At 53.1% G+C, this 13,497-nt stretch overlaps 1 protein-coding gene across 1 annotated transcript in view; it reads left to right on the top strand.

Moving 5' to 3' along the window:
- The first annotated feature begins 2,321 nt into the window (after positions 1-2,321).
- The window catches only part of NBEAL2 (neurobeachin like 2), a 74,149-nt gene continuing 62,973 nt past the window's right edge, over positions 2,322-13,497 (top strand). Inside the window, exons 1-9 of the mRNA XM_075271839.1 lie at positions 2,322-2,406; positions 7,620-7,708; positions 7,937-8,089; positions 8,767-8,848; positions 8,949-9,076; positions 9,159-9,241; positions 9,467-9,552; positions 10,052-10,352; positions 11,275-11,381. Coding sequence (XP_075127940.1) covers positions 2,335-2,406; positions 7,620-7,708; positions 7,937-8,089; positions 8,767-8,848; positions 8,949-9,076; positions 9,159-9,241; positions 9,467-9,552; positions 10,052-10,352; positions 11,275-11,381 — 1,101 coding nt within the window. The 5' untranslated portion in view covers positions 2,322-2,334. The remainder of the gene's footprint in view (positions 2,407-7,619; positions 7,709-7,936; positions 8,090-8,766; positions 8,849-8,948; positions 9,077-9,158; positions 9,242-9,466; positions 9,553-10,051; positions 10,353-11,274; positions 11,382-13,497) is intronic.

The raw sequence follows: 13,497 nt of genomic DNA, 5'->3' as shown, positions 1-13,497 counted from the left end.
TCCGGCAGGTCCTCATCTATATCTCGCACCCCCTCCTCCGCTCCATCTCCTTATCACCAGATCTCCGGCAGGTCCTCACCTATATCATCAGATCTCCGGCAGGTCCTCACCTATATCTCGCACCCCCTCCTCCGCTCCATCACCAGATCTCCGGCAGAACCTCACCTATATCTCGCACCCCCTCCTCCGCTCCATCACCAGATCTCCGGCAGGACCTCACCTATATCTCGCACCCCCTCCTCCGCTCCATCACCAGATCTCCGGCAGGACCTCACCTATATCTCACACCCCCTCCTCCGCTCCATCACCAGATCTCCAACAGGTCCTCACCTATATCTCGCAGCCCCTCCTCCGCTCTATCACCAGATCTCCAACAGGTCCTCACCTATATCTCGCAGCCCCTCCTCCACTCCATCACCAGGTCTCCGGCAGGTCCTCACCTATATCTCGCACCCCCTCCTCCGCTCCATCACCAGATCTCCGGCAGGTCCTCATCTATATCTCGCACCCCCTCCTCCGCTCCATCACCAGATCTCCGGCAGGTCCTCATCTATATCTCGCACCCCCTCCTCCGCTCCATCTCCTTATCACCAGATCTCCGGCAGGTCCTCACCTATATCATCAGATCTCCGGCAGGTCCTCACCTATATCTCGCACCCCCTCCTCCGCTCCATCACCAGATCTCCGGCAGAACCTCACCTATATCTCGCACCCCCTCCTCCGCTCCATCACCAGATCTCCGGCAGAACCTCACCTATATCTCGCACCCCCTCCTCCGCTCCATCACCAGGTCTCCGGCAGGACCTCACCTATATCTCGCAGCTCCATCACCAGATCTCCGGCAGGACCTCACCTATATCTCGCAGCTCCATCACCAGATCTCCGGCAGGTACTCACCTATATCTCGCAGCCCCTCCTCCGCTCCATCACCAGATCTCCGGCAGGTACTCACCTATATCTCACCGCCCCTCCTCCGCTCCATCACCAGATCTCCGGCAGGTCCTCACCTATATCTCACAGCTCTATCAGCAGATCTCCGGCAGGGCGGGCGTTGCCGCTCGGTCTCACCATCAGCCAGTTTCCATCTTCACCTCTTTTCCTTTTCATTTCACGTTCTTGTGGTTTGAGGTTTTGAGAATTGTATATTATTGTTCTTCTTAAAGGAGCCCGAGCGACAGCGACACCTCCTAGATCTGCACACCTATACTCCAGTCACATCTAGGGCTGCGTTCACAGCTCACACAGATTTTTGTTTCCAGAGGGCGACGTGTTAGTCGTGCTGGCAGAGTCACAAAAGTATTTAGGCCCGGGAGAACTATCAGCATTGTTAGTACAGCTCTGGTTGTGACTGGAGTATAAGCCGAGTAGCGGAGTCAGCCAGCCTGGTCTTGGTAATGTGCCGTGGCCCTTCTGTCTTCATTCATCTTATCGAGTGCTGGTCTGGGTGTGACAGACACGTCATGTATTCTATAACAGTGACCTTATGGGTACAGCTTTGGATGTGACTGGAGTATAAGATATCAGCAAAGTCCTAAATGCAGCTTTGAATGTGACCTGAGCAGAAAACATGACGGTGAGATTGGAAAACATGATGTAATAGCTGGACTGTGGCTGCAGCTTTGGATGTGACTAGAGTATACAATGAGCTATACCTCCAGGTCACTTACCTCCCCTCCCCCCCTTGTACTCACCTGTTCCTCCTCTATTAATAATTATTTTCGTGCCCACTTCTGCTTTCGCCCCTCTGTGTCCAGGTCACATGACTCCACACAGGTCTCCCCCATATAGCTCTGTAATAATTGATGATTGTAGCGCCCCCTGGTGGACACATTAGGGTGTAAAATACAGAAATAAGTCACTTCATAGATGTCACGTCAGACTGAGCTGCAATGTAACGGCGCCCCCTAGTGGACAGATAAGGTGGGGACATAGCTGAGCGCCCCCTGGAGGACACCTGCACAGGGGAAAATCTGCAACTTCAGCAAAAAGTGACCCTTGTGAATACAGCCATACCAGAGCCGGGAGGGCGAGACCTCCTGACCGCCCCTTTAACTGCAGCATCACAAATTAAAAATGGTGGAATTTTATTTTTTAAGGGGACGGTACGTTATTTGTGTCTGGGGGGCGGGTGCTGCCTGTGGCAGGGCACAGGTTGTCATGGTGCCGGCGGTGCGCTCACTTGTGGTGGTTTTGTTGCACAGATAGCAGAGGAAGTGTTGCGCTGACTCCTGTGACTCTGCATTTCCTGACGTTTGGTACTTACTCGGGTGTCTCTGACAAGTGTAGACACTTCTTCAGTTCCCGGCTCTGAGACCCCCCCCATGGTTTAGAGGAATGGTTCTTTCTAACATGGCTGCTACGGTGGTGGCGCCTGGCGACTGGATGGTGGCGCTACGTCCTGAGCAGGTAACTGAAGCGTCCATTGGCTGGAGGTCCCGCTGTATTAGATGCTTCTCTAGGGGATTTTTTTTTTAGGCTTTTCCCATTTTGGAAGGAGCTTAGTTGTCACATGACACTGTCAGGTCGGCACAGGCTTCATCTGTGTCCTGGTAATCTGATAGTAAGATACAATTTACCAGGGATTGGCCCCCGTTTGGTGGTATGGCGGTAGCTCTACAGTTGGTGGTATGGCGGTAGTTCTATAGTTGGTAGTATGGCAGTAGCTCTACAGTTGGTGATATAGCGGTAGTTCTATAGTTGGTGGTATGGCGGTAGTTCTATAGTTGGTAGTATGGCGGTAGTTCTATAGTTGGTAGTATGGCGGTAGCTCTACGGTTGGTGGTATGGCGGTAGCTCTACAGTTGGTGGTATGGCGGTAGTTCTATAGTTGGTAGTATGGCGGTAGCTCTATAGTTTGTAGTATGGCGGTAGCTCTACAGTTGGTGGTATAGCGGTAGTTCTATAGTTGGTGGTATGGCGGTAGTTCTGTAGTTGGTGGTATGGCGGTAGTTCTATAGTTGGTGGTATGGCGGTAGTTCTATAGTTGGTGGTATGGCGGTAGTTTTATAGTTGGTGGTATGGCGGTAGTTCTATCCTTGGTGGTATGGCGGTAGTTCTATCCTTGGTGGTATGGCGGTAGTTCTATACTTGGTGGTATGGCGGTAGTTCTATCCTTGGTGGTATGGCGGTAGTTCTATACTTGGTGGTATGGCGGTAGTTCTATACTTGGTGGTATGGCGGTAGTTCTATACTTGGTGGTATGGCGGTAGTTCTATACTTGGTGGTATGGCGGTAGGTCTACAGTTGGTAGTATGGCGGTAGGTCTACAGTTGGTAGTATGGCGGTAGTTCTACAGTTGGTAGTATGGCGGTAGTTCTACAGTTGGTAGTATGGCGGTAGTTCTATACTTGGTGGTATGGCGGTAGTTCTATAGTTGGGTGTATGGCGGTAGCTCTATAGTTGGTGGTATGGCGGTAGCTCTATAGTTGGGTGTATGGCGTTAGTTCTATAGTTGGTGGTATGGCGGTAGTTCTATAGTTGGTGGTATGGCGGTAGTTCTATAGTTGGTAGTATGGCGGTAGTTCTATAGTTGGTAGTATGGCGGTAGTTCTATAGTTGGTAGTATGGCGGTAGTTTTATAGTTGGTAGTATGGCGGTAGTTTTATAGTTTGTGGTATGGTGGTAGTTTTATAGTTGGTAGTATGGCGGTAGTTCTATAGTTGGGTGTATGGCGGTAGCTCTATACTTGGTGGTATGGCGGTAGTTCTATAGTTGGGTGTATGGCGGTAGTTCTATAGTTGGTGGTATGGCGGTAGTTCTATAGTTGGGTGTATGGCGGTAGTTCTATAGTTGGGTGTATGGCGGTAGCTCTATAGTTGGGTGTATGGCGGTAGCTCTATAGTTGGTAGTATGGCGGTAGTTTTATAGTTTGTGGTATGGCGGTAGTTTTATAGTTGGTAGTATGGCGGTAGTTCTATCCCTGCAGTTTACACTATGCTACAGGTGGCTGAGAATGCACGCTGCTCCTGACCATGGGCCGGGCCCGGTATTACCTGGAATAGGAATGAGCTGCAGTACCAGACACAACCATGGACAAGTGTGGCGCTGTTTCTTACCACAGTATCCCATACTACAACTCCATAATCTCTGTATAAATTAGACCACCTACGATTTTCTGATGATTTTCTTTGTGCCGTTAGTCACCAGTCGGGGGTTTGCCCAGATTTCGGTTGTAGCTCACCCCAGATTTCTGCGGTGCGATGATCTGGTAAAGAATAGAAGGGAATATCCTACAAGTGCTACAATGTATCTGTCCAGACAGTGCTCTGTGAGCTGAGCAGGCCGATAGACTGTAGCAGCAGCTCGCAGAGCGTTGTGTGTAGCAGTACGGTGTGCGGTATGTGCGGGGCTCGCTATGGGGGGTTTGCGTCGCCTCTTCCACCCCCCGTCACTTCTCTATTCGATGAGTTTTAGTATTTTATTAGTCGTCGTCTTTTTGCTTCTTGCAAATGTTTTGTCAGATTGTCTGATGGAAAGAAACTGCTGAGTGTGAGATAAGCGGTCGCTGACTGATCCCGGCCTGATAACCCGTCCTGTGCGCCATGTCTGGCCCCGCCGCCTGCTACACACGTGTCCTGGAGCCCGAACGCCGAAACTGCCGCAGAGTCAGGACAACAAAAGCCAAGGAGAGGAATCCGAGGACAGTTCATTGTTCTTATCCTCTGTGATAAGACCTTGTTACCATAGCTGACTGACACCGCGCCTTTCACCCCTGGGGTACAGAGCGCCCCCCCCAGGCGACCCGTGTACCCGCCGCGCAGCAGATAATCCGCCTCCGAGCGATTTTGGGTATTTGATAAACACAAAGTCTGCGAGTGGAAAGTTGTGACCTTTTAAAAGAGCTGACGCTGCTGCGAGCCGGGGCGATCCAGGTCACACATCACTTCTGTCACTGCCGCGCCCACACCCAGCTTTACCAGATTCCTGCATGGCAGCTCTGCTTCGCCGTGAGCTCTCCGTAGAAGTGTTCACACCATTTGTGTGTATAACTGTAGCCACCGCCGCCGTATTGGTAGTCACCCAGCTTTCCCAGGAACAGGTAGTAAACCTCAGCACGTCCTGAGACGTACACCTCGTAACGGCGCTGTGTGAACAGGACAGTATGTCACGTCAGGATTGTATGGGAATGAAGTGAAGCAATGCTGCCGTGTGTGAACATGCGTGTAGGCGTGTCTGTACCTTTAAATATTGCGAAACGCGTCGGTGACCGCTGTGAGAACCTCGCCGCTTCTGCTTGTAATGTTTTCTCACCGGTCACTTCCAAAAAGTCGAAGTTGTTTTCTTAAAAAAATGACAATATCCCCCCCCCCCCCCCCGACCCAGGAAAACCGCCGGTAATTGCAATGTCTGTGGTAAGAGCAGCTCAGGATTTCCTCGTTGCATCGATTTGTGTAACTTACTGACAAATGGCGTATTGGTACGAGGCGCTGACCGTAAAGGGTTAATCCCATGCCTGGCGGTCGGGGCTGCGTTGAGCCGCAGGCTTCACCCCGAGATGGCGGATCCTGTGGGAACATCCTTACAGCTTCAAAGCCTCCCGCGTTTCTGCGTGTCGCCATCGGCTGTTCGGTTTTAACTCTTTTTATGCTTTTACTCTAGTCCTGTCAAGAGCAGCCTTCAAAAGAAATCAGAGGTAGCTAAGTCATGTGACCAGACCCCTGAGCGCCAAGTCATGTGACCAGACCCCTGAGCGCCAAGTCATGTGACCAGACCCCTGAGCGCCAAGTCATGTGACCAGACCCCTGAGCGCCAAGTCATGTGACCAGACCCCTGAGCGCCAAGTCATGTGACCAGACCCCTGAGCGCCAAGTCATGTGACCAGACCCCTGAGCGCCAAGTCATGTGACCAGACCCCTGAGCGCCAAGTCATGTGACCAGACCCCTGAGCGCCAAGTCATGTGACCAGACCCCTGAGCGCCAAGTCATGTGACCAGACCCCCTGAGCGCCAAGTCATGTGACCAGACCCCTGAGCGCCAAGTCATGTGACCAGACCCCTGAGCGCCAAGTCATGTGACCAGACCCCTGAGCGCCAAGTCATGTGACCAGACCCCTGAGCGCCAAGTCATGTGACCAGACCCCTGAGCGCCAAGTCATGTGACCAGACCCCTGAGCGCCAAGTCATGTGACCAGACCCCTGAGCGCCAAGTCATGTGACCAGACCCCTGAGCGCCAAGTCATGTGACCAGACCCCTGAGCGCCAAGTCATGCGACCAGACCCCTGAGCGCCAAGTCATGCGACCAGACCCCTGAGCGCCAAGTCATGCGACCAGACCCCTGAGCGCCAAGTCATGCGACCAGACCCCTGAGCGCCAAGTCATGCGACCAGACCCCTGAGCGCCAAGTCATGCGACCAGACCCCTGAGCGCCAAGTCATGCGACCAGACCCCTGAGCGCCAAGTCATGCGACCAGACCCCTGAGCGCCAAGTCATGCGACCAGACCCCTGAGCGCCAAGTCATGCGACCAGACCCCTGAGCGCCAAGTCATGCGACCAGACCCCTGAGCGCCAAGTCATGCGACCAGACCCCTGAGCGCCAAGTCATGCGACCAGACCCCTGAGCGCCAAGTCATGCGACCAGACCCCTGAGCGCCAAGTCATGCGACCAGACCCCTGAGCGCCAAGTCATGCGACCAGACCCCTGAGCGCCAAGTCATGCGACCAGACCCCTGAGCGCCAAGTCATGCGACCAGACCCCTGAGCGCCAAGTCATGCGACCAGACCCCTGAGCGCCAAGTCATGCGACCAGACCCCTGAGCGCCAAGTCATGCGACCAGACCCCTGAGCGCCAAGTCATGCGACCAGACCCCTGAGCGCCAAGTCATGCGACCAGACCCCTGAGCGCCAAGTCATGCGACCAGACCCCCTGAGCGCCAAGTCATGCGACCAGACCCCTGAGCGCCAAGTCATGCGACCAGACCCCTGAGCGCCAAGTCATGCGACCAGACCCCCTGAGCGCCAAGTCATGCGACCAGACCCCCTGAGCGCCAAGTCATGCGACCAGACCCCCTGAGCGCCAAGTCATGCGACCAGACCCCCTGAGCGCCAAGTCATGCGACCAGACCCCCTGAGCGCCAAGTCATGCGACCAGACCCCCTGAGCGCCAAGTCATGCGACCAGACCCCCTGAGCGCCAAGTCATGCGACCAGACCCCCTGAGCGCCAAGTCATGCGACCAGACCCCCTGAGCGCCAAGTCATGCGACCAGACCCCCTGAGCGCCAAGTCATGCGACCAGACCCCCGGAGCGCTAAGTCATGCGACCAGACCCCTGAGTGCTAACACTGGATCCGTCACCTGATTTCCCACTGGTAGCAGAAAGCCAGTGTAATGACGGCTGCTGCTCTGGATGTGACTAGAGGATGGCATGCTGTAGCAGTGTGCCTTATGATGGGATTCTGTCTGACCCCTCCTCCTGCTCCGCTAGGGGGGTGTCCATGTTGTTTGGGGCTAGAGCTGTTCTGCAGTTCAGGCCTCTCGGAAAGCTGGGTGATTGCTCTTTGTCTGCACAGCTTGCCATTCGGAGCCTATAGGAGCTGTATTAGCAGTCACCCAGCTTTCCCAGAATGTTGTGATTTGGGGGCTGTGTCTTGGTCTCACCTTCTCCTTGCTCTCTTCTTGCAGAAAGACCTGAACTACCTGCAGCAATGGTTAGAAGCTTTCGTCACAAACTTCGAGAAGATCATCACCGTGAACACTCTGGAACCACGAAGGTGAGAAAAGCCGGGTGACGGCTGGTACCGCCTGCGACCGCTCCGCCACCAGGACAAGTCACCGCAACATATGGAAGATTGTCATACTGCTCCAGTCACAGCCAGAGCTGCGTTCACAAATTCGCTGCTACTTGGTTGTCTCTCCCCTCCTGATAACAGAGAGCAGTAGCTTGTATTCACAGACCGTAGTCGGGCCGCCCCTTTAACACGGAGATTCTTTTCTTCCAGGCCAGAAGACTCCTCGTCGGAGATCCCGGTCTTACCCCGAGATGTTCTGAAGGTTCTGAGCCAGCAGCTTGGTGTGTGTGCGGAGGATATTAAGTCAGAGGTCAGCCTGAACCAGGCCCTCCTCCTGCTCAAGTTCTTCATCATCATCAGCAGGTACGGGGTGGGGGGGGGTGGGGGATTGTGGCGCCCCCTATTGTGCTGCTCCCAACACTACAAAGAGTCCTTCCGCCTACTCTGTTCATCTGCTTCTGGGAAAGCTGAGTGGTGATGGTCGCTCAGCTTTTCCGGATTCCTGATAAATCTGCTTCATTACAACCACTGCAATCCTATCAGGTGTCTTGGAAAGCTGGGTGACAGCCTGCCAGTATCTAGCGAGGTTCTTCTCTGCACGCAGTGTGAACACAGCCCAGTTATAAATATCTCGCCCGCCTGTGTTGTGTAATGATGCGGGGGGGGGGTGACGGCTGCCGTCTGTGAACCCCCTCCCTCCGCTCACTATTAAAGCTGGGGACCCTTCAGTTCCCATGGCTACCAAGCCCATCATGGCTGCTGGATGCCAGGAGGGAAGAGGGGTGAAATTCGGAAAACACTAGACTGCGGCTCACATGGGGGTGGGGGGAGGAGGAGTTGTCTAGTTCGCCTCAGGGGTATGAAAACGTGCGGCCCCCGACCCCTGGTGAACCATCCCGACACCCCGCCATGTCCTGTTATTGATGGACAACGTCTCACGTGTTGTCAGGCGCCGTGCGGGAGGGGGAGATTTCATTTTCCACTAGCGTTGTCCTTTAGAGTTGCCCCTCCCCTTTATTAATCCGCCATGTTTCTTCCAGAAATTTGGAGAACGTGGAGAAGGAGCGGACGCCGGTCTTCGTGGGCGAGGTCATTCATCTCTTAACCGCCGCGACCATTAAGGTGAACATTTCGGATTCTGGATTTTTAAAAATTTTTTTATTAATTTTTAAAAAAGTTTTTGGGTGATCGGAAAAAAAAATGTCGCTTTTCCCTCCTGCAGTTAAAAAGCGCGCCCAGAGAAGAGGAGCGAGAGCCACGGTCCCTGACGGAGAACGTCGCCGTCTACGCCCTGCACCTGTGCGAATGTCTCTTTGATCCGTACCAAACATGGCGGAGACAGCTGGGAGGGTGAGTGACTGGCGACCATATAGACCGGGACAATTCGCCGTGATCGCTGTCGCCTTACATACGGTTTCTTGTGTTTTCTCAGGGAAATCGTGAGCGCCAAAGAAAAGAGTAAATACAAGTTTTCCCCCGCCGCGCTGCCGCTCGAGTTCTGCAATTTTTTTCACGGTAAGGGGCATATTATGGCGTTATTACGTGTGAATGGGGGAGGGGCGGCACTTGCTCACCGACAATGGCTGATAACTGAGAGCAATGGCTTACGCATAACCGGACACTCGTAACGGGAAGTTTCGCTTTCTTTACGCCTCTGAGATCCGCCGTCCCGCCTTGTGGACGCCATATGCGCCGCGCCGTTCGATGTTCTTCTGATTTTTCTATGTTTTGTTTTTGTAGACGCCTTTCACAATGGCGACAATCTTCCGGAGTTGGTCAAATTACGCCTGGTCCATCTGTTCGGAGCCATTATCGCCGGCTCTAAGGTGAGCGGCCGCCATATTGTCTGTTCTACATGAAGCCTCGCCTGTGGATCTCGCATTTGGTGTCGTATAACGGCCCACGTCCCTCCGCCATCTTGAAATCTGCCCTTTTATATTGGGTACTGAAAATGATATGATACTGAAAATGAAAGCTAAATGCTGGTTGGTCGCTATGCGCAACATATCCGTTTTTCTTTTGCCCCAGTCTCTATTAAAGGGGTTGTTGTCCTGTGCAGGCTGTGGCCGCCCCTTTAACTGGTGCCAGTTTGTGTCTGCACCAGACGGGGATCACCAGGCTGATAATAAATGTAGAAATCCCCTTTATTACAGTTTGTGGCGAGTCTGAGCTCGGGAACCCGTGAAATCCCCGCAGCGACTGGAAATAAACCGTCCCTGGGGGGCGCAGTGTGGGGGATGGGGGGATGAAATCCCCTGGTTCTGTATAATGGCCGCTCCTGCGCTGTTTGTGTGACGTGTCGGCCTCTTGGCGGTTATGTTACAGGCGAACGCGCTGCTCCTCATCACCCCGGCCTCCGTGGACGTCCTGTTGCTGGTCCTGCAGAGCTGGTGCGTTGGTCAGGAGGAGAAGGACCCGCGGGTGTTGCAGTTGGCGCTGGACTGCCTCATCGCCATGATCCACATCCTGCACAGCAGCAGCCCCGGCCAGAGGAAGGTGGAGATCAGACAGATCCTCAACTGCTACTTCAAGGTCCTCAACTGTGACCGGCCCCTGTGTACTCCAGAGCGAGCGCCGGGGCCACACTGGGAGGAAGGACTTCTGGCCCTGCGCATCAACATGCTCCGTATGTAATCCTAAGGCTACCAGCACCTGTATAGGTAGTGCGGTATAACTAGTACTGCATAGGTAGTGCGGTATAACTAGTACTGTATAGGTGGTGCGGTATAACTAGTACTGTATAGGTAGTGCGGTATAACTAGTACTGTATAGGTGGTGCGGTATGACTAGTACTGTATAGGTAGTGCGGTATAACTAGTACTGCATAGGTAGTGCGGTATAACTAGTACTGTATAGGTGGTGCGGTATAACTAGTACTGTATAGGTAGTGCGGTATAACTAGTACTGTATAGGTGGTGCGGTATGACTAGTACTGTATAGGTGGTGCGGTATAACTAGTACTGTATAGGTGGTGCGGTATAACTAGTACTGTATAGGTGGTGCGGTATAACTAGTACTGTATAGGTAGTGCGGTATAACTAGTACTGTATAGGTGGTGCGGTATAACTAGTACTGTATAGGTGGTGCGGTATAACTAGTACTGTATAGGTGGTGCGGTATAACTAGTACTGTATAGGTGGTGCGGTATAACTAGTACTGTATAGGTGGTGCGGTATAACTAGTACTGTATAGGTGGTGCGGTATAACTAGTACTGTATAGGTGGTGCGGTATAACTAGTACTATATAGGTGGTGCGGTATAACTAGTACTGTATAGGTGGTGCGGTATAACTAGTACTGTATAGGTGGTGCGGTATGACTAGTACTGTATAGATGGTGCGGTATGACTAGTACTGTATAGGTAGTGCGGTATAACTAGTACTGTATAGGTAGTGCGGTATAACTAGTACTGTATAGGTGGTGCGGTATAACTAGTACTGTATAGGTGGTGCGGTATAACTAGTACTGTATAGGTGGTGCGGTATAACTAGTACTGTATAGGTGGTGCGGTATAACTAGTGATGGCGGTCACGTTTCTCCCGATTTCAGGCGCCATTCCTCGGATGTTGGACTGCAGTGACCGGCCGGTTCTACAAGCGATATTTCTCAGCAATAACTGCTTTGAGCACATCATCCGCCTGATCCAGAACAGCAAGGTAGGACCCGCATGGGGGGGAGGGGGGAGGACCCCCAAATCCTGCCGCTCTGGGCCTGGAGAATGAAGCCTGGGGGGATCGGTGATGTTAGAGCGCCCTCTGGTGGACCCTCAAGATGAGAAGGAAACCCCAGGGAATTGGCTCTTAGTAGTTATTTTGGTGTTGTATCTGTAGAGCTGTGGGGGGAGGGGGGCAGAAGCCTGAGGGGGCCCCGAATATGGATCAGCACTGGGAAGCCTGGAGCCGCCATGTTGTGTCCTGACAGCCTAACACCTACACCTCCGCTGTCTCGTCCTCTCTCTCTCTGTTCTTCGCTGTCTCGTCCTCTCTCTCTCTCTTTGTCCTCCGCTGTCTCGTCCTCTCTCTCTTTGTCCTCCGCTGTCTCGTCCTCTCTTTGTCCTCCGCTGTCTCGTCCTCTCTTTGTCCTCCGCTGTCCTCTCTTTGTCCTCCGCTGTCTCATCCTCTCTTTGTCCTCCGCTGTCTCATCCTCTCTCTCTCTTTATCCTCTGCTGTCTCATCCTCTCTCTCGCTCTCTCTTTGTCCTCTGCTGTCTCGTCCTCTCTCTCTCTTTGTCCTCTGCTGTCTCGTCCTCTCTCTCTGTTCTCCGCTGTCTCGTCCTCTCTCTTTGTCCTCCGCTGTCTCATCCTCTCTCTCTCTTTATCCTCTGCTGTCTCATCCTCTCTCTCTCTCTCTCTCTCTCTCTCTTTGTCCTCTGCTGTCTCGTCCTCTCTCTCTGTTCTCCGCTGTCTCGTCCTCTCTCTCTTTGTCCTCCGCTGTCTCGTCCTCTCTCTCTCTTTGTCCTCTGCTGTCTCGTCCTCTCTCTCTCTCTTTGTCCTCCGCTGTCTCGTCCTCTCTCTCTCTCCTCCGCTGTCTCGTCCTCTCTCTCTTTGTCCTCCGCTGTCTCGTCCTCTCTCTTTGTCCTCCGCTGTCTCGTCCTCTCTCTCTCTCTTTGTCCTCCGCTGTCTCATCCTCTCTCTCTTTATCCTCTGCTATCTCATCCTCTCTCTCTCTCTCTCTCTCTCTCTCTCTCTGTTCTCCACTCTCATCCTCTCTCTCTTTGTCCTCTGCTGTCTCGTCCTCTCTCTCTCTCTTTGTCCTCCGCTGTCTCGTCCTCTCTCTCTCTCTTTGTCCTCCACTGTCTCGTTCTCTCTCTCTTTGTTCTCCTCTGTCTTGTCCTCCTCTCTCTCTCTCTCTCTCTTTGTCCTCCGCTGTCTCGTCCTCTCTCTCTGTTCTCCGCTGTCTCATCCTCTCTCTCTCTTTATCCTCTGCTGTCTCATCCTCTCTCTCTGTTCTCCGCTGTCTTGTCCTCTCTCTCTTTGTCCTCCGCTGTCTCGTCCTCTCTCTCTTTGTCCTCCGCTGTCTCGTCCTCTCTCTCTGTTCTCCGCTGTCTCGTCCTCTCTCTTTGTCCTCCGCTGTCTCATCCTCTCTCTCTCTTTATCCTCTGCTGTCTCATCCTCTCTCTCTCTCTCTCTCTCTCTCTCTCTTTGTCCTCTGCTGTCTCGTCCTCTCTCTCTGTTCTCCGCTGTCTCGTCCTCTCTCTCTTTGTCCTCCGCTGTCTCGTCCTCTCGCTCTCTTTGTCCTCTGCTGTCTCGTCCTCTCTCTCTTTGTCCTCCGCTGTCTCGTCCTCTCTCTCTCTCCTCCGCTGTCTCGTCCTCTCTCTCTTTGTCCTCCGCTGTCTCGTCCTCTCTCTCTCTTTATCCTCTGCTGTCTCATCCTCTCTCTCTCTCTCTCTCTCTTTGTCCTCTGCTGTCTCGTCCTCTCTCTCTTTGTCCTCCGCTGTCTCGTCCTCTCTCTTTGTCCTCCGCTGTCTCGTCCTCTCTCTCTCTCTCTTTGTCCTCCGCTGTCTCATCCTCTCTCTCTTTATCCTCTGCTATCTCATCCTCTCTCTCTCTCTCTCTCTCTCTCTCTCTCTCTCTCTCTCTCTCTCTCTCTCTCTCTCTCCTCCGCTGTCTCGTCCTCTCTCTCTCTGTTCTCCACTCTCATCCTCTCTCTCTTTGTCCTCTGCTGTCTTGTCCTCTCTCTCTCTCTTTGTCCTCCGCTGTCTCGTCCTCTCTCTCTCTCTTTGTCCTCCACTGTCTCGTTCTCTCTCTCTTTGTTCTCCTCTGTCTTGTCCTCC

This window comes from Leptodactylus fuscus, chromosome 4 (assembly GCF_031893055.1).
Source record: "Leptodactylus fuscus isolate aLepFus1 chromosome 4, aLepFus1.hap2, whole genome shotgun sequence".
In the NCBI taxonomy this organism is placed as follows: Eukaryota; Metazoa; Chordata; class Amphibia; order Anura; family Leptodactylidae; genus Leptodactylus; species Leptodactylus fuscus.
Note: the sequence above shows the minus strand (reverse complement) of the source record. Positions and strands in the feature narration are given on the sequence as shown.